The sequence below is a fragment of the Sinohyriopsis cumingii genome, unplaced genomic scaffold, assembly GCF_028554795.1.
Source record: "Sinohyriopsis cumingii isolate HCF-2022 unplaced genomic scaffold, ASM2855479v2 utg001311l, whole genome shotgun sequence".
NCBI classification, from domain to species: Eukaryota; Metazoa; Mollusca; class Bivalvia; order Unionida; family Unionidae; genus Sinohyriopsis; species Sinohyriopsis cumingii.
The window spans coordinates 645922-667704 of record NW_028315981.1 but is presented as its reverse complement, the minus strand read 5'-3'; the positions used below and the strand labels follow the sequence as shown (position 1 = coordinate 667704).

General features: G+C 36.1%; 1 protein-coding gene across 2 annotated transcripts; it reads left to right on the top strand.

Annotated features, from left to right (window-relative positions):
• Positions 1 to 2925: 2925 nt before the first annotated feature.
• LOC149772649 (WW domain-containing oxidoreductase-like) lies at positions 2926 to 18475 on the top strand. Of its 2 annotated transcripts, XM_089947524.1 has the most exons (8): positions 2926 to 3188; positions 6044 to 6129; positions 8509 to 8716; positions 10937 to 10971; positions 11057 to 11254; positions 13049 to 13199; positions 14635 to 14761; positions 16080 to 18475. In XM_089947524.1, the coding sequence occupies exons 1-8, from the start codon at positions 3113 to 3115 to the stop codon at positions 16177 to 16179; spliced, it is 981 nt and encodes a 326-aa protein (XP_089803650.1). In that variant the 5' UTR covers positions 2926 to 3112; the 3' UTR covers positions 16180 to 18475. The 2 variants fall into 2 exon arrangements, with proteins under 2 accessions (XP_089803650.1, XP_089803651.1); XM_089947525.1 differs by lacking the exon at positions 6044 to 6129.
• Positions 18476 to 21783: the final 3308 nt, after the last annotated feature.

Genomic DNA, 21783 nt, shown 5'->3' with positions numbered 1-21783 from the left:
GTCCCTATAAAACTCACTTCATCCCTATCAGATACACCCTACCTACCTACCTGCAGTAGCGTGTATTCAGGTCAGCCACTTGCAACACTGTTGACATTTATCCCCTAGTGTTCAGTACGGTGACGTCACTGACGCTGAAAATTTCGAGACTATAAATATGGACTTGGGGATTTCCACAGGTTGTAGCTATACATATTTACTAGAGTTCATAAATGGGAACGTCACTCAAGCTGAGGCTATAAAAAGATAGTGGGGTTTTCCAAAGGAATAACCCACAAGTTGTAGTATAAATAGATAGTGGGATTTCATAGGAATTTTAGCTGATTATAGCTATAAATAGATACATGGGTATTTATCCACGATCGTCACACAAGTTGATATTGTAAGTTGTTACTAATTTTATCCATTTTAGTCTAAACCACTGTAACTTAATTTTCGGGAATATGTTTATTTTCCTTTAAATTCTGGGACAATTTCGTCATTTTAGCGTTACTTTTAGTCACATCCATTTTGTCGTTGAGCATTACCTTGATTATAGCTATTTATAGCATCATTACAATTATGCAAATTTTTGAACACCCCAGCAAGATTTCAGGTCTTGGTAATGCTTTATATATAAATCTCACGCTTGTACTAGTGTATGTATGTCTCTGTCTCTGTTGTGTTTGACCCTCTACCATCATTGTCCCTAGACAGTCCCACCATGTTCAATTCCCCTTGACGCTATACAGACCCACCATGTTCAATTTCCATATGTTAAATTCTCCTTGAGGCTATAGTTGCCCAAGACTTTTTCCCATGTTCAATTCCCCTTGAGGCTAGAGTGCCGGGCTTGTATTGCCCATGTTAAATTTCCATTGAGGCTAGAGTGCCGGGACCCTGTCTGTAATGCTAATTCCCATTGAGGCTACGGTGCCGGGCTTGTATTCCCCATGTTAAATTTCCATTGAGGCTAGAGTGCCGGGACCTGTCTGTAATGCTAGGGTGCCCCCATTTACTACTAACCACAATATATTTTTCTCCATATATAAAGAAGTTCCTGAGGAAAATAGTTATGCTTTTGTTGTTAATAGTGTAAATTTGTCATTACAGTGGGTTTTCAAATTGCAATAAACTCTTCCGTATCTTCAGAACGGTTATTGCGAGACAACGGTGCTTCTGCGATAGGTTTGAAGGACGATTTATGATGACTGAATAATTGTTACGCAAGTAAACTTTTACACTGGGCCATAGACAATTCATTATTGTAGGTGCTGCGGAACCAGCCTATTTGTTGTGGTATATTAAATACGGTTTTTGGGAAGTTTTTTTAAATAACGGTAACTGATTTGCCTAAAAACAATTACCGGAAAAAAATTCACGTAAGTTTTCATAAGAAGCCTACTTATGAATAAATCGTACGCAGTATTCGATTTGAACACGACCAGTTTTCGTTTGATTATCCGTCGCCGCACAAGAACAATTGGATATAAAAGGGTAGATTTCACCAGACCGGATATTTCTTGCACTCCCTTACAAAGAAATGTTTCTCAGACACGAGCCTCGCAGTATATCATTTTCATCGTTCAAACTGTTTAATCTCGGATCGATAGGTCATATGATACAAGAGTGATTTCCCGGTCTTATAACAATGGTATAGTGACATGGTCAAATATCTGCGTTACGGTTTATGGGAATTGAATTAGTTATATGTGACCATAATGATTTGTAGATCATTAAGACGCAATAACAGCGGTAAAAGAGTTTACCACACGTAACTAATTGATGTGGTTTATTTATACTATCGACCTCTTGATTTCCTCTTTTTTTCAGAAATTGTCTTATGAGAAGACTCTTCCAAACCCTAAATTCAGTTTAGAAATGTTGTAGGATACAAACTAGCGAAAGACTAAAGGGGTAGGTGAGTTCCACAGAGGTGCGTTTATTGGTACCACAAAAGGTACAGAACATAACTGCGACATACGACACTTTTTCAGAATATTTCCTTTATTCCTAACGTTTCATTTTCATCAATAAATATTCTAGATTTATTTTGAAATCGGGATAATATAAGTAAAAAGAATTTAAATAAATTTTGACTCTCCTTAACTGCAAAAAGACTTCTTACCGCAAAGCAAATACGAGTTTCTCGAACTACTCCACGGCAAGAAAATCTCAAAAAAATTATATTACATAGTGAACAAAGATCTTTTATATCGTAAAATTCAGTCATTATTTCATATCCTTTAATCTCGATAATAATTCATGCAGGTGTTACCGTAAAACAAAACTATTTTAAGTAAATGAACTGACATGCTGAAAACGAATTGTAGTACCGTAAACATAAATACTGAATCGTTCAAACGAACAGCAAATCTTAACGGATATAACAAGTCCATCTAACGAGTTCAAAATTGTTCTAAAGGAATATAAAAATGTTTGGACGATTTTGATAAACGTTATAACAGATTTCTAAATCAAATCATTATAACGGGAATAAGAAATGTTCTTTAACTTTGTGTTTATTCTATTTCTGTTCGAAAAAGATTGCATCCGTCATAACGTTTTACTAATTTTTTATAATGATTCAGTAACCTATCCGAACGGTTTAGCAACCCTTTCAGTAGTTAGTTATGACGAAATACAACTGTTAAAAAAATAGTAATATTTTATAACGAAATACTAATTCTTTCAAACATACTATTTAATAATAATAAAGAACTGTTTAATAGTCCCTTACAACGAATTTAATAATCCTATATAACGATTTATAAAGCATTAGTAATCTGTTTCAACACATGCATAATCCGTTACTAATTTATTAGAACGATTTGTTATTGTTTTTTCAGTACGTCTATATGGGCTGCCGAGTGAAGAGCGTACACTTCAGCACTGATAAAACTCAACGTTTATAACCCTCATGGATTGCCATACTATCTGGAACCACTGACGGCCATAATGGTTCCCTATAGCCGCACTCGGTATTTGGAGCACACATTAGTGCGTACGTATCGTCACAAACAATTTTTATCAATCGAATCACCCATAGGGTATGTGCTATGTGATCGTTTACTACTTTGATCACACAGCTGTAGCTACCGATCACATGACAGTATATGCCATATGATACAAAATGGGAGGAAAACAATCATTCCCAGTGGTAAAGCTGCCAAAGGACAAAATTGTTGTTATTACTGGTGCAAATACAGGTATGTACGTGAGACTAATACTAATATAAGTATGTACCCCAAGAGCTAGTACTAATATTAGTACCCTTACAAATCAAGTTGAGGCTACGACATCGCAGCTACACAAGAGCTCGGTGTTTGATAGCGTTAGCACTTTGTTCTCTGGATCGTCGAAAGGATGTATGGCATTTAGATAGTTCCTGCCATTCATGCAATAATATTTTCGCTGGCTTTTATTGCTACATGCCACCAAAATGCATCGTTGAGGTCGAGTGAAATTCTAGACAGAGGCTGACATCTGCACGGTATTCCCTTCCTCTGATTGGTTTACAATGCATCGTCTCGTAATAGAGAAAATTAGAGATAAAAGTCAACATCAACAGTGGATTCCCACTGATTAGTGAGTTACCAACTGTACGTTTACTTTTAGATTAATGAGAGGAGAGGAATCTCGTGCAGATGTCAACGTCTGTCTACAGTTTGGTTCATCTTAGACAATGCATTGTTTTTGGTAGTATTTAGCAATTAAAGTCGATGATTTTGTTCCATGCATGCCATGATAAATTAAGGTGCAGTATATTCCATGAATTCAACTATTTAAAAAATATAAAACAACGCTTTGAAGCTACCACTATCTAACATTAAGCTCATGCGATGTGTGTGTGTGTGTGTGTGTGTGTGAGAGAGAGAGAGAGAGAGAGAGAGAGAGTGGGTATACCTTTAAGTAGATATCTAATAATACTACATACGTGGCAGAATTTAACAACACATGCACTAATGTTGTTAGTCCGAGTGTCCTCTGACCCTTGCCACACCGTTTTGATATTTAGACATTTATGTTGAGGTGTAGGGTCAGCGTCCACTGCCTATCGAAAAGTTGGAATTCGCCGACACCATTTAGTATCGGCATAGGGTAGCCACTTTCTTGCCGGCCATGCAAACTTGAACGACTTTTCATTGAGATATACATGCATAATATCGATAGGAATATGATTTATTTTCTCAAAAATCGCAAGCATAGCATTCGTTATATCTTCAATCCGCTGACAGAGGAGACGAAAGTACATCGTTGCTGAAATGGGCCCTAGTTCGGGCTACCATGGGCTTAATATACCGTGATAAATTCATTGTCTAACATTAAGGAATAGTTTTCAGTCGCCACTGTGACTAACATACACTATAATGCTACCAGATTGGCACAATATAAAAGAAATGAACTTGTGCTAGAACTTTAGATTCAACCTTTCCGAGTAATTATGTTTGCTTAGGTTTATTTACAAGTACGGCTGTACATGGCCGGGTCTCATAACCCGACCCGAATCAAAATCAGTCAGTTGTATACAAGTACGAATTCCAACTGTCAGGTTAGTAAAGTACGGAAACCGTTTAGTGTCATTTCAGATTAATATTGAAGTGTACAATATAAGAGTTTTATTTTGAATAAGATTGTATCAGTATCACAGGATAATAATCCTGAATTGCATAGATTGATCTGTACTGTTAACTCTCTCTCTCTTTCTCTCTCTCTCTCTCTCTCGCGTATTGTTTCACCTTATGTTACAAGCAGAGCAGTGAAAGTAACCGTTGCTAAAGCGAAGTACTTATACACAAGATATATCATACTTTCGAGTTATCATGGGGGGATTCCAGCCTCGTTCAGAGTTTCAAATACAGTCCGGAGTCTATATTACAACCATGATCAAGTAATAGCGCAAGTCTTGCACTAGTCATGTAATATATATTTTATTCCAGTTAGTTATCAGTGTGTGTGTGTGTGATTGGATTTTTAACGTAGCTTTAACAATTTTTAGTCATATTGCTACGATGTCTGAAGTGTGGCAGTTTATAGCGATCTCTAGCACTGGGGCATCATACCGCAGACATGTAACATGATGTCCCACCCAGTCACATTATCCTGACACCAGGTCGGCCAGTCCTAAAACTAACCTCTTAATGCTGAGTGCCAAGCGAGGCAGCTGTTAATACCATTGATATAGGTGTTTGGTATGACGCGGCCGAGGATCAAACCCACGACCTCCCGCATCCCTTGCGGACGCACTAACCACTAGGCCACCAGAGCGGTTAGTTTATCATCAACGAATATTTAGCACAACAGCGATACCATAAGATGTCGTCGCAAGACGTTTCGTGGAAAATGACAGTTTGTAAAAATAGAAATACTTAATATAATCCAGCTTTAAAAATGTCTGAATTTTGGAGACAGAGAAAAAGAGGAATCAATGTTCAGATTATCATTATGTGTCGAGTTCAGCGAAAACGCGATTACTTTTTTTTTAAGTGACTGATAACAATGAACAATGCACGAAATGATCTGTACTAACGAATTATTCTGCAACGGATCAGGGAAGGATTGCCTTATGCGGGCACATTGATTTTATTTAACATTCCAAAGTAGCATTTCAATCCATAATATGTCTGTCAGAATGACAATAGAACTTTTGACATTTCAGTGACCCAGTTTTTCAGCCTGTGTCCCACAAAGCTGAATTGTATACTTCAGAAATAATCTAAAGTTTTGCTTTGAAACGTCTCTACAAGTCTGAATCTCAAATGCTATTCAGGCCATCTTAGATCCATCAAATCTACAGCAACAGCAGTCAACAAGATAAGAACAGTAAATGGTATTTAGGTGTCAAATTATGAATGCGTTCAGGCACATGAAACTAGCAGAATAGACACTTGTAACGTCCCCACCCAAGAAAACCACAAGCAAGCATCAAAACGTCAATTTGCTGGAAAATCCACCGGGAAGCTCTCCTGATGTTAACTTTATATTAAATATGCATAGATATGATAAGATATTTAAGCTAGCAATAACAATCCCATAAATTTACATAAGCGTTTACCAATGACAGGTATAGGATACGAGGCAGCAAAATGGATTGCTATGATGGGAGCCACTGTGATAATGGCGTGCAGGTCAAAAGAAAGGGCTGAAAAGGTATGTACATCTCCTTTGCTATCAAACCCTCTCTCAACTGGTCACGGAACCGAATGTTTTGGAGGTGAAAATCAAGATCCATGCCAGCTCCAGCGTCTGCATTTTATGTCTGACTACCGCAACTCGTTTTGCTGTCCCTCAGTCTCTTGGAGAGTGACTAATAGTTGACATGATGGTATTCGATGAGAGGAAAGACAAATTAGTAACACGTGACGTGCTTTAACTATATCTTATATATATAGTGCCATTTAAAACATGAAAATATCACTATTCAATTAATTTTTCTTCGAAATCTTTCCTGAGATATATACTATATATGGTATTATTATATGTTCATTTTTTTTCTTCGTTAACTTCTACTTTGTCAGAATCGTGCAGTATTTTACAATATTGAACTCACGTGTAATTCATGTAAATAAAGGAACTACTTGCAATTTGTAAACAAACAATGGACGCAGACGCCATCATTTTTGATTATTTTATTTGTCTGTGGATGAAATAGGCCAAATGTTTGAGCCATTTGAAAGTGGAGATGCCGAAGCTGACAATGTAAATGAATTCACAGACTCAAAAAAAAAGTTTAAACGAAGCAGGTGACCGAAGGTGACATCAGAAATGTTCAGCGATTGCTGTATGATAACTACTTTGTAAACAAATGATGTACATCCACGTTGTAGGCGCCTTACGTTTAGGTTGATTAAGTTTGTTTCGGAATGAACTAAAGCAGATGTTTCGCGGACTGCCACATATCAGCTGATTTGCCACATTCTGCGTTAACCATTTTGGATACAATTTTTCGAATCTGGGCGGGCGATAGACGTCAGATTTCATAAAATTGCTGGGTTTCTACAAATAACATGCAAATGACAAGGCATAAACTATCTTCTTTTGCTGGAAATAAGAATGGTAAAAAATTATACTTACTGTTTTAAATACTGAGTTTCCTCAAAATGTATTTTCTTAGTTCTGCAAATCCGAATTACATGAGCCATGTCATGGGTTCTCAAGCTTGATTGCACATTTCGAAATTGTATTGTAATTTCGACTATAATTGCAATCACATCCTCCTTACTGTTGTTGTTGTTGTATGGTTTAACGCCATTTTTCAGCACACGATAGGCTATACATGGCGGCCAGTATTAATGGTGGAGGAAGAACCCGGAAAATCCCGGAAAGAATCACCGACCCACGAGAAGCTACTGGCAAGCTTTCTCACATACCCACATTAGCCGAATCCGAGATTCGAACCCATGCAAACAGAGGTGAGATGGCAGTGATCCATAACGGAAAGCGCTTTAGACCACTCGCCCTGCACCCCACTGCACTCGAAATGAAATAAACATTATATTCCATAGCGTCTTTTTGATAATTTCATATTTTTGCTACATTATGATTTTAACATTCAATGACAAAACAGAAACACACTTGCAGATGTCAACACGCTGCTCCGTCACCGCTCAAATCCGATGTACTTCAAGTAGAATTGTAGAATTGGTATAGATAAAACCAGTCCATAATCACAAAATTTCGTAGAAACTGCAAAAATACAAACATCTATTCATTCCAGATCAAATGGAAAAATTGTTGCAATTCGCATTCGTTCACAATATGACTCAAAATTTCAATGCTAGTTGACCAAAACACCATTTTCTTTCGAGAGTTATGTCTAGCGCGCGACTAAATTCAGATTTATCTGGGCGGAGTTATGTGCGCATTACTAATATTGTTGTTGTGTAAAGATGAATCTGCGCTTGTGTATTTAGTTTGGAATACGGCATACTTTCAATTACTTTGTTTCTTGTAGTGTATTTTTGTTTGTATAATTAAAACTTAGGTAGAATAAGAAAATGAGGATATAAGAAAAAGGTTACTGCATTTTTATGGGAAAATATGAACTCGTTTTGTCAGATGAATATACTGCACTTCCAAGGTCGTGCAGTATTTCCATCTGAAAAACCCGTTCATATTTTCCCATACAAATGCATTAACCTATAAATACCTATCTGCTAATGAACAGGCTGGTTTTCACTCAAAAATAAGCGGAGGTAAAAAAAAATTGTCCACTAGTTTTTATTTTTTCTAACAAATATAATTTGACTCTCCATTTCAAAATATGTGTTATATTGTTGTGTGGAAATGTGTGCCATCTTCTATTCTTTCAATTCCTCTTTTACCCACCTTTCAAACTCAAAGTTGTTTTCGTTTTCTCTTGGCAAAAAAATAAATGCTCCTTGACTATGCAAGGACAATTTTATATATGAGTCTAAAGACTTAAAATGGTGAATTTAATAACTCATCTATTTAGGAAAAGCAACGATTTTAATTATTTTTTTTTTTTGTCATCAGTTAAGTTGTTCCAGTATGTTAAAATAATTTCAGGCCATGCATAAGATACAGCAAGAATTCCAGGCGGAAAAAGACAAAGGAACACCTGTCATTTTTGAAACGGAAAGCTTGTCCATGGATTTCATGGAATTGGACCTTGGCTCCTTTAAGTCTGTCAGGGGCTTCATAGAAGCGTACAAGTCATCTGGAAGAGCATTGCACGTGCTGGTCTGTAATGCTGGCGTGGCGCTCGTGCCATTCAGTAAGTTGGGTTCATTCCTTTGAAAGAAAAGTTCAAAAACCTAAATAATAGCATATTATACCATTTTTCTGGCTCTTCATATAAAGAATAATAAATATATTTTACAAAAGCCTTTGTCAGAGTATAATAGGCGGCAGGGGACAGGTAACATGTAAATAGGTCATAATTATGTCCGGTACGTTATTCATGCTAAGACATAACAAACCGGCGACAAGTCATTATGGTATATACAACTAGACACAGCCCACAAATGTTATCTTCATACATGTAAATGAAAAGTGTAGAACAAGGAATACCATGTGTCAATATAGGAAGGCAAGTGTTGGACCTAAATCCTGATGTCCATTAAGCCTTCAGTAGTCTGCAATCAAAATTCGAAACAATGAGTGAATTATACCTTGCAGAGAAAAGGTTTAAATTCATGAAGAATGTGTTTTGTTCCAAACTTGGTAACGTCACTGCGTGTAACAAATATCATCTTGAGCCCGTGACACTAACATTTCGTTTGTAAATTGTTAGGTCCAAATAAAAAGATCGTCATATTACTGGTATTTTCAAATCGCTTTTATTTCTCTCAAGGAAATGAAGCTTTTTATTTCCAAGCTGGTAATCTTTGTTTGAATTTTGATATATGACATGGACTTATTAGCAGTTTACTTATATTACAATAATGACTTTAAAATCTAATCAGATTCACGTCCTATACATATGCATGCAAACTTGCCTATCTAAGTTGAATTGTTTATCAAGTTTTTTGTGCTTATTCTTTCTTACGAGGTTATCGTCAACAAGGTCTAAGTCACAACGTTGTTAAATGTCTTGAAAACTGAAGAATTATTATAATATACAAGGAAATATAATCAGGACATAAATATACGAAACAAAGTATTATAAAGTACCATTCGTCCATCTTAAATGGCTTTTGTGCTAATAAGTATTTCTTTGTACAAACTGCAAGTGTTCAAAATATTTTCAAAACGTATCTGAAAAAAAAGAAGCAGAAAGTTACTTCAATAGCATGAACATATTTTGTGGTCATCTATAAATAAGTATATTAAATCCAATTTTGTTTACCTAAATTATTTTCTGCTTACTCTTGTGAAATATGGTTTGGGGGAAACTAATGTGCAAATTTAGCAAATTAAAAATGCCCAAAAATATTGCACTTTGATTTAATGCCCTTGAAATTTAACCATGTCATCTATATATGGATAAGCAAAACTTCATTCCTCTGCTGTTCTTGATTATTGTTTTGGAATCATTATAACAAACTCATCGGGACGGAGTGCCGAATGTAGATGGTCAAATCAATATGCCCCCACTGCAAGTAGTGTGGACACAAAACTATTATCCTGATTAAAATGCTTTGCAAGGCTTTGCTGTCCACCATATTTGCTTTATATGTTGAATATTATTTTTTCAACTCTCTAATGGAAGACAGTTTGATATGAAAATACGTGTGTAAACTTATTTTTGTAAGGGCATGTTTTATTTATTCCTTATGGTACGTACTTTATAACCGATACATTTATTTTATTATATTTATCTTTGATTAAAGAAGCGGTTACATAACCTACTTAGTTGAAATGGCCATTAATATCTAAGGCGTAAATAAATGTAGGACATTACATTTTGAGCCCAAGGCTTGTATCTGGTACATCTTGACTTATATCTTCTACATGCCCTTCCTTCCATCCATTCTGTATATCTGAGCGTCCGTCAGTCCCGAAAAGATTGTTATAAATATTACATAAATCCCTCAACGTTGTTAATCATATTTTGGTAACTCTTATATGCAGGCGACGTATTAGATTTTCAGGCTATTACAGAATCTTTTTCTTCTTCAATTATTTTCACATATATTATAATTGTTCGACTTGGGCATGTTTGACAAAAATATTTCTACACGATTACGTAAGTGAAAATTTGTAGCCGAAAAGCCGAACAGCAAATATTCAAATTTGCATACATATGTTAATTATTTCACTTAGACGCTTTTGATCATAAAAGAAGCTCGTTAGCACCATTAGGCACAAAGAAATTGAAGTACACAAATGAAATTACGTCTTTTTTGTTTAAATGGCATGAACATATTTTTTTATTAAATTAATTGTTTATCTAAAGTTGAAACATTACGCGATTCAAAAACACACACCTTGTTGTCTACATGACATTCATCAATAGTTATAAAAACTCAATGAATATTTCCATACTTTTCAGCGAAAACAGAAGACGGGTTTGAAGTTATGTTACAGGTACGTACACGTGTCGTCATTTTAGTGAAAAATAGTATACATTCAACACAATGTATATACGTATTTCACAAATGTATCCTTTCAGGTGAATTACTTGAGTCACTTCATCATAATTGCACACTTGCTGCCGATTATGAGAAAGTCTGGAGAGGATTGTAGGATCGTGCTGGTTTCCAGTGATGCTCACAGAGCCTGTAAATTTGACCTGAACAAGATGAACTACAGTGGAGATCCAGAGAAATTCGGGAGATGGGACTATTACGGGAGGTCCAAATTGTACCAGGTACAAGCCTTGTTTGTATTCATTCATTGATATTGATGTCAAAGTTAGCTTTCACTTTTAGATGAGGTCAAAACATTAATAGCTTGTATTATTATATTATATATAACAATTATTCACGGTGTGTTTCTTGAGCAAATGTTTGCTGGAGCATGCAGGACGGCGTTCGCACTTAACAAAATTGGATAGGATCATTTAAATCCCAACCGTTCAAAGTCTTGCGCTGTTGAAACCGTTTTCCCTGTATAACAATTTTTCCTTCACGAGATATTAGAGGAAATAATTATTGGTGTTTTGTCTATAAATTATGAATATACTTGTAAGATAAAAACGTATACTATAGTTTTGGCACGTGCGGATGCTTGAAAAGGAGCTAACATCACAAAACCACACGTTCCTAATTGGTTTGAATAAGCCTGATCATATAAGAATTGTTTTTCAAAGCCTAAACCTAACATCTATAAACCTGGTTCTCTGCCAACAAATGTATTCCGTTGAGTTTTTGAAACAATTCAACAAAAAATTAATATTTTTAAACATAAATCTGCTTGGTTGAAAATCTCAGTACGTCCGCATGAAGCAAGAGCTATATGAAAGACGTCCGACCTCGATTCTGTAGAGATCTAAGATTTATAGAACATCTTTTTTATCACCTTATGAAGTAAACCTGGATAGTAGAACGAGTGACGTTTTACCAGGTAAGATTTTTTATTGCATTTACTCTTGTAAATTACTACATGGTACGAAGAGCATTTTTATCTGTATAATGAGCATACAAAAAAAAAGCGCAACTTCAATTTAATATTAAGATTTTTTCTTTTTAAAAAAATTTTATTCTGGGCTGGAGTAGTGGTAAGAGTCTTAATATACAATAATCATTCATATTTCCCACTAAGCTTTCGGTTGCCGGAACAAGAAGGGCTTGTTTGAGCCCAATTGCTCTTGCAAATGTTTGCACCTGGCAAACTTGCTATATATTATTTGCAAACGTTAGACGTACCCAGTGATAGGTATTACAGCTCTCGCTTTCAAATACATTCCTGAGTACTCTTCCAAACATCTCCACTGAAGAGAAAGAAAAAAGAAAGGAGTACGCGTCATTATTTCGTGATAAACTTACACAACTGTGAATTAATTCCGAATTATGTAAAGAAATATGAGTTTGATGAGAACGAAACAAACTCAGTAGTCACATATAATGCCGATGTTTGAGTATAGTGGACGTGACAAAATTGCACACGTTCAAACAAGTTCAAACCAGCCCGATCATATAAAAATAGTTTTAAAGTCATATACCTTACACCAAAACTCGGATCTCAGAACGCATTGCTCCGTGGACTTCTGCAAAATAAATGTCAGACGAAGGATACTTTTCTAAAACTGAAATCAACTACTAAATCCTTGGTTTGACTGAATCTCAGTAATGCATGTTCACATCTAGCAATAAGCTTCTGACGCCATATTGACAATGTCTTTCTACTGACAATAAATTATAACTGTTTTCTATCACGTTACCGCGTACAAATTATATTATTCAAGTGATGATACTAAATGTAGACTGTTTCGTTAAAAGTGCCTTATATAACGAGTTGTCACCGATAACGTGTATAATTGAGCATGGAAGAAGGCAACCGTCACTTGCGCTATCCTAACGATAGAAATATTGCTTTAACATAAGCAGGCAGTTTTCAGTAAAGACATTTTGTACTGAAGATAAAAATGTTGCAGTATTTGTGCTATAGCTATCCGTTCTTGAATGTATTATTTGCCCCGTTATATATTTGTTTATTTTTTTAGATCATGCAGATGCATAGCATGCACAGACGACTCAAAGGGTCCAATATCTCAGTCAACAGTCTGCATCCAGGGCTGGTGGACACCGAAATCTCCAGGAATTTTCAGGATTATCGACTCATGACACGATTAAATGGGATAGCCAAAGCTTTAGGTACTCAATTTTGCTTCGGTGTTGGTTGTTTTAAGGCTTATTAAAGCTATCCCGAGCCCTGATGTAAGTTTAATCAAGATGTGTTGAGAGATACCATGGTTGACGGACACTCGACGAACGACAAAGAATCAGAAGCACATCACAAGTTCACTTGACCTCTAGGATATACACTATGTTTTTTTTTTTTTGTTCGTAAAAATGAATACGTTTAATAGCAACCGCCCTTCTTCTCCAAATCAAAATACAATAATTAGCTCGCTAGATTCGAAATTTAACTCCTCTACGGCTCATTGCTTATTTTCTCACACCTTCAACCGCTCATAACTCGTAGGAGAGTAAAGGTCACATTTTCATTGATTCGTACCCAGTCTGGTTGATTACAGTTTGGAGGGTATGTATTTCCGGTATTGCACACGGTAAATGGATTACATTCAATTTTGACTGGTGGTTAATTTCTACTCTGGACTTTGTTAAATTTGCAGCAAATGCCTAATGCGTATATCGTGCAAACTAGATCAATAAAGAAGACTCAATGCAACGGAGAAACATCAAGCAAAAGTGGACATCACTGATCAGTAAGGCATTTAAATCGTACACTGTGGAAATATTTAAAATGTTTTCTTTACGGTGATATGAGTTATAAGTGGCTGAAAGACCATATGGTTAGGCCGATAAATCGCCTGTGATGTTATTGATTGGTGTTTTAGGGGATGATATCGCCATATCAATAAAAATTGCTAACTTTAGCAGCCGATTTCGGTGCAAACATAGGTGTACATTTTAAATACTTACCGGTATTTATTGCGGCTGTGGAGGCAGGAGCTACCGTCGGATGAAGGTTTCTTTTTGTGAAACGTACGTTATATTTCCAGAGCAAATCCTATGTTTGGTGACTTGTAAATCCACGTGGATAGCATAACACTCTGTCCTGTGGTCATTTTGAATTAAGCGCTAGATATGGATATTACCAATTACCGGTATCTGTCTAAAGCGTAAACCAGCTTGTTCCGGAAAGATTTACATGCAACTAAATTGCACATTTCAATGAACAGATGACATCATACCCACATACAACTTAGATTTTGGGGGGTGATTTATCGGACTACCATAGGGTGTAAAAATGTTAACTCGAAATTTGTGAGGGGTCACATCTTAAACCTAGATAATTGTTCACTTGCCGTTTTTAAATAAGGTGAATCGGTATTCTCAATAGTTTTTCTGTTTATTACTAATAAAAGCTAGTGGGTGACTTCGAAACCAGACGTGCTAAACATGAAAAGGATTTCGCCTACTAGAAGAAGTGGTCGAGGTCAGGGGTGTTAGTATACTTAATTCCATAACCTCAGTTCTACCTGTTACATAAACTCTGTTCTTGTGCACTCGATGCAAGTTGCTGCTTTCCGAAAGTTGCAAACTACTCATTGTGTATTTTCAGGGCAGATGAAGACTCCTATAGATGGAGCCCTTCCCATTATAAATGCCGTGGTTAACCCAGACCTAAAGGGAGTAGGTGGTGTCTACTTCAAGAGCCTTGAAGGCGGGTATTCAACAGCGGAAGCTAGGTGAGAAATCAATTTGATAATTATACAAAATGTTGTCATTGATAAAGATTTACAGTATTTTTAAAACGTTACAATCTTACAGTTAATTTGTTTTTGGTATGGGGGAGGACGGGTCCAGAATATGATTTATTTTGATCAGCATATCCTTTCTTGGTCGCCCTTTCTAATGTTGAGAAAGATAACGACAAATCAGTTTGAATAATATTTGAAATACTAGTAGGTCATTATGTAATCCTCGATATTGTTCGGATAATTTACGTTTCATCTCTTGATAATAAATATAAGTATTTATATTTTTTTTCTTCTGTTCCAGTATATTTCAAAGAACATTGATAAAAGACCATTAGCCAATTGCCAGCTAACGGCTGTTGAACTAGAGTTATCTCTCTTTGGCAATGAGCGATTTGAACATAATGAATAAATTTCCTTTGGGTGCAACAGACAGTCTTTATGCTGCACCCATCTGCCTAAAATAAACATTCATAAAAAATACACAGGTGAGGTCAGAAGGGATAGATATAATAAAACAAAACATAAGAGTGTTATTCTCGACCTGACAAGTCACTAACATTGCTAATAGAAAAAGAAGTTTATGCACTCCAACCCCCAAAATGTATACATGCATCTTTTTTTTTTTGTCTGAAGGTCATGTTAGACACCAAGCGATGCTCACAGTGCAAATGCAACCAATTCCCTGGGTGATATTTCTTAAAAACATTGTGTACTTAATAGCTTGATTAAATTCATAATAGTTGCCATCAAAACTTTTAAAAAAAAATATATTCTTATTATGCATTGGACACACATTCCTTACTGATACGAGTTGCTAGCTTTGCATCCTAGCCGACAATTGGTATTTTAGTGCCCACATGTTGCGAAGTGACTATGGGATGTGTACATGCCTATCATCACGTTTGAGAAAACCACAAGCACGGAACATTTAATTCACAAAATATCCACATCTTTAATTGTTTAACAATAATAGCTGAAAATATCGCATCAAAATTCGAAGTTAAGGAATCTGACTGGGACCAAGTTATAAAACTGTCCACTGCCACCTTTCTGACTTCATACACTGTTTGACAGATCAGACTGAACTATTCAATATACATTTTTATATACACGATTCAAAAAATAGTATGTGTGTCTGTTAGAACGTACGCGCGTGCTAATATTTGCAGGTCCATTCCAGAAAGAGTCTGTGCCCTCTGGCTAAAATCTTCACACGTGTTTCGACTATCTTTCCTATACCCTTCAAAAGAGCAAGCGGGAATCATAAATTATTGCATCGTCCTTACACGATAAATTTATTCTTCAGAGAGAGGACCAAGCAGGAAGCCTTGTGGAAGAAAACACTGGAATTGTTAAAGAATGAAATACCAGAGGACCTGATTCAGGGACTTGAAGGATCAATGTGATACTACCAGAAACATATGTGTTACATTCCCAATAGTGTTCAATTAAACTGGACAATATATTACCAATCATATAGATTGTAATCCATTGTTAATCTTATAATAAACTAGAAACCCCAACCATATCTGGACCATTGGGTGTGCGTGTATCTGTTTATGTGTACAAGCGAGAGAGAGAAGGTTCTGACTATAAATATTTCTACTAAATAGCTTGATATACCAAACAAAAATCAGCAGAGGTGTCATTTTGAGAAATGTATTTTTCGTTAAAAATTTCACGCACTAAAGGAAGTATCCAGCACCATGCTTAGTTCCCCGAGTCTGGACTTCCCAAGTTTAAAAAATTTGTATCAATGTATAGGGTGAAATGTGATATGTGCAACTGTGACAAAGAGAGTCGGCCATATAAACCAGGTACCATAGCAAAACGTTTCTTGTAAAGCATTAAACTGGAGCGACAAAATATTCCTACGATAAGAGATAAACGGATTGATTTTTATTGTTCAGAGTCTAGATGGAGTATAGCATTGAGCACATAACAAACAATTGATAGTATACATTTAGCATTCATTTTGAGTGAGATATTTAACATATTTTGCTAAAACCAGTGAAATCTGAATGACAATTCCAAATCACAAAGGTTCCAAATATCTTACCGAAATACATGTTAGTAACTCCATTTTCATTATCAAGAAATGACCTACTTTTACATGAGTCACTATAAATGCCCGACATATTTTATTGGTTCCAGCTATTTCGGAGATTTAAATGGGAAATGCTGTACGCAAATTCAACTTTGTTTGAATACGTTTGAGTTGATTGACTTATACAAACATGGAACTATACAAAAGGGAATAAAGCAGAAACTGGGTACATTTGAGTAACCTCAGGCAGTTATGTAATAACAGGGTGACCTGAACGTTCTAAAACTAAAGTGTCTGATTTACCACTGGTAAACTCGTGACGCTTATGACTACAGGGTTCACTTTACAGCCTGGTAATCTTGTGACCAAATGGTCCGCTTTTCAACTGGGCGACAGCAGATAGTTTTATTACTACGGGGCCCGCATTACAACTAGGTAAGCTATTCAGGTTTATGACTATTGGCCCGCGTTACAAGTGGGGAACCTTAAGCAATTTTTGACCAAAATGCCCGCGTTGCAACTGGGTGACAAGGTAGTTTATTTATGCTTACTTGTCCCGTTTTACAAATAGGTAAGCTCTGGTATTTATGTGACTACAAAGCCCGCGTTGCAACTGTGTAGCATCGGGCCACATTACCACAAGGTAAACTTAAGCAGTTTGTGACTTCAGAATCTGTGTTACACACTGTGTGACATCAGGCAGTTTTGTGACTACAGGGTTCAATTTACAACTTACGGCCTATTTTACAACTGAGTATCTTCATGCATTTGTACAACTGAACAGTCCGCTTTACAAATGGGCAGCCTCGGGCAGTTATGTGACTAAATATCCTTATTAACAACTGGGTTACTCCGAGCATTTGTTTGTGACTGCTGGGTCCAGTGTACAGCTGAATCAGCTCGGACTGCTTTGTTACTACAGAGCACGTTTTACAACTGGGTGATATCGCTCAGTTTTGAGTCTTCAAGGTCCGCAGTATATCTGGGTAACATAATTTTTGAATACGTGTCAAGTACTCAACCCGTAAATGATCATAAATACACATTTGGAGAATCCGGGGGAGAGTTCACTGTGTTATTATTTATAACGTGAAAAGGTCATTCATGGGTGAAAGTGGCATAGTTGTTGGTACACCATTACGATATTACTAGGACATTGTACAGATCTAAACAACTGTGAACTGGGGACGTTCTGAAATAACTGTTTAGGTTCTCATTACAATGGCAAAACAATTTATTTATGACTCCAATTTATTCAAACCCTTGTCAGGTATTTTTGGAGGTATTTTACGATGACAAACTGCTTTGCTTCTTTGCGAATGTGAAGAAATTTAGCGCGAAATTCACGTATAAATGATCAAAGATGCATTTTTATGAGACATGTAATTTATCGATGAGGTCTATGACAAAACAGTTTATTTTGATAGCTCTTATACTAAAGGTTTATGTTATGAATTTTGTATTTGTCATTTATGCATTCACGTCAAAATAAACTTGTAATTTCCTACCACCCACTGCCTGGAGCGCAAAATGGTAGCGGCGACCGACATTTGCAGTTAGTACTCAGACTACATGCATAAACCAACTGTCGTTATTATATAAAAATATTTCCTGTGCTTAGGAAATAAAGATAAATGCGGGAAACGCTAAAATTGCCCAATGTTCTTTTTTATATATCTTTTTCTTTTCATAATGACAAGCAAATACCCAAAACGTAGAAATTATTTACAAATGAAACACACGTCAACGTAATGTGTAACCCGTTTTGTAATATTTCAATTGCTGTGAATGTTATAACCATAAAACAAGACGAAAATGAAATATCAACAAATGTATGCATTATTTTCATGACATGAAAAATATTAAAAACTGTAATATTCAAACTAGGAATGAACACTTCTGTACCATTTTTTTTTTTTTTTTGAATACTAGAAACGTTTACATTGAGATACAGAGACAGACAGACATACAAATATATCCATCAGTACATTCGTCTCTATTACATAGTGTATTAATGATGGCATCGGTTGCTGACAGGCAGACTCGTCAGATAGTGTCAGTATTAAGCCCCACAAAAAAATGTTGTTGAAATCTCATTGGCAATAGGAACAACACCGCCAGAAAAAATGTGTACGCCTGCATAGATATGTCCTATAGATGATGTAGTCCAAAATTAGAAGTTCATAATCCATCAATCGTAAGAAATCCTTTTATTAGTTTGTGCAGGCCATCTTGAATTTCTCAGGTACCATACTTTTTTAAACTACACGATGATCCAGTATCATACTAGTTATGTTACGCATAGCTTCTATGGTAACATGGAATATATATTAAAACCTATCACAATTACTTCAGTGCCTCTTGGATAACCTCTATGTCAAGGGCGACGGAAATATTCACGAGACAGAGAGACTGACTGACTGACAGACAGACATAGTGAATGTGATATCTGCTTTCTATTATAAAAGAGACGAAATGTTTTAATATGAGGAGACATAAATATAATTATGGTGTGACACCATCAGATGCAATGAGTTATGGGTAATATCTTCTAACTGTACGCTTAATATTCACTACTTCGCAGTAGGACAAAGTTTTCCATTTTCCTACACATGTTGAGATCGGATAAACAAGGATCAAAATAGACACATAGTGTACACTTTTATCGTGATATTCATATTAAGATAGGCTTGCTGTCCAAATACACAACGCTGAATGAAAACGCTTTTTAGGTCTCTGTTGGAACTGGCTTACTTGGTCGAGCGCCTCGACACAACCTCCACAGCATAAGGTATGGCGATCAGCGCCGAGAAAAAAAAAAACTGATGAAAAACAGCACCAACGGCATCAGTGTAAGGGACAAAAGCTGGTCCAATCGGAACATTGCCGTTGAAATTTCAAGGTCGTACGACGGGAATTCCTAAATTACTTATTGGTTCAAAGGATTTATGTTGAACGTTCCATTTCATATGTTGTGTATTTAGGTTTCGTCTGTTGAATTACACAGCCCTGGTTGAAAATTAGATGTCCAATGTCGAGTTTTTAGATTGTATCTTCTGAATTACACGGCGGTTGCGGAAATTTTAATGTCATATTTTGAGAATTTGAAGTTAATATGATGAATCACATTGATGTTGCTGAAATTTTCATTTTGTATGTTGAGTTTTTAGATAGCACTTGTTGAATTACACAGTGGTGATCGGACATTTTATTGTGTTTGTCAGAATTGTTATTTTTATTTGGTGAAATGTTGTGTTGGTGTTAAAAGTAACGTTACACAATGTCCACTTTAACAATTCAAAATAATATCGAGTATCAAAATATATCATTCGTGTATTCAATTATGAGGCGGTATTACATTTCATGCATTTACAGTTTGAAAGTTGCCATTCACAGGTCAAGAATTACTATGAATTTCTTCGCTATTGGTCGCTCTCGTGAACGGATCGCGTTATTTTTAAACAATGAGGCAGCGTCTCGTTGCTGTGAAATTCAGCAGATGAAATATAAATACTCGCCATATGAAATGTAATTTACATCACAAACAGTTGCTTACAACGTGTGAATCAGGGATTCTTGACATCTGATACTGAAATTTCAAACACCGCCGTGTAATTCAGAATATACACTGTAACACATCGACATAGGAAACATAACTTTAAACTACCACTGTATAATTCAACATATAAAATATAAAATCTAGATCTAGAAAATGGAACTTTAAGGACATGCAATTTGATCCAACACGTGATACTGGATTTCTCGAAATGAGACATCAAAATTTCAGCTGCAACTTTCTCATTGGACCAGCTTTTGTCCGCTACGGTCCCTCATACCTTCGAAATGAGTTGCTACCGCAAGATATTGGGCATTTCATACATTGACCATGTAACCAACGAAGAAGTCCACAACAGGATTCCTACGAAGGCCTCTGGACCACTGTACAAAAGCGTAAATGAAGTGTTACGGTCATGTCTCAAGAGCATCAAGATCATCTGGACTGGCAATAACAATCTTACAAGGCACAGTGCGAGGGTGCAGAAGAAGAGGCAGACAGAAAAAGAGGTGGGAAGACAACATTAAGGAGTGGACAGGAATGGGATTTGGAGATTTCCAAAGGGCAGTAGAGAACAGGGAAAGATGGAGAGAATTGGTTGTAAAATTAACTGTTATACCCCAACGACTTCTTGGGTTACGGGATTGATGATGACGATGATGATGATGATGATGATGATGATGAAGATGATGATGATGATGCGGGTACATTTAACGCATTTCCACTGATAGAAGCATATAGCTGCTTGAAGATTGATTTCCTTTGTACAGGGTGTGGGTAAAATAATCATCGAATATGTATGCAGTACAATGGGAGGCCAGCAGTAATTTCCAGTAATATAACTTACTCATGAGAGAATTATCACTATCACAGGTGTTGATACGGGTATGTAAGGGGTACTATAATGTATAGTTTGATATGAGAAGGAGTGGGGTGAGTGTACCTGGATATTATATCTGCCATGGTCACGCTATTTTTTACAACTGAATTTATGTTGGTCAGTCTTAAGATGCAGTTATTCAATACACATATCACTTTAAAACAATATTATTTTGTCTTGCCAAAGTGACCTCTCTCTCTCTCTCTCTCTCTCTCTCTCTCCAATATAGCCAGGGTAAAAGATTTCCATACTTCAAAAGCAAAAAGCATTCCAATGATTTGTTAAACAACTTGTTTACCTGTAGCTTCAAGTAATTATAACAATTTGCAAATACTTAAAATATGTATCCATAAAATAATGAATACAGACTGAACAGTAGAAAATACAAAACACAGTTTAGTATGCGAGTGAATATTTGTTTTTATTTTTATTTTAAAACAGCAGACATTAAAAACAGATATTCCAAATGTATAAGCACAGCCACTGTGGGCCACCATATACGACGCAATCGATTTTGCAAGAGACGA

Excerpts from the sequence above, each read along its gene's own strand:
- LOC149772649 (XM_089947524.1), top strand. The coding sequence starts at position 3,113 with ATGGGAGGAAAACAATCATTCCCAGTGGTAAAGCTGCCAAAGGACAAA. Across the intron at positions 3,189-6,043 it reads TATTACTGGTGCAAATACAG|GTATAGGATACGAGGCAGCA; the intron begins GTATGTACGTGA and ends TACCAATGACAG. Across the intron at positions 14,762-16,079 it reads TATTCAACAGCGGAAGCTAG|AGAGAGGACCAAGCAGGAAG; the intron begins GTGAGAAATCAA and ends TTTATTCTTCAG.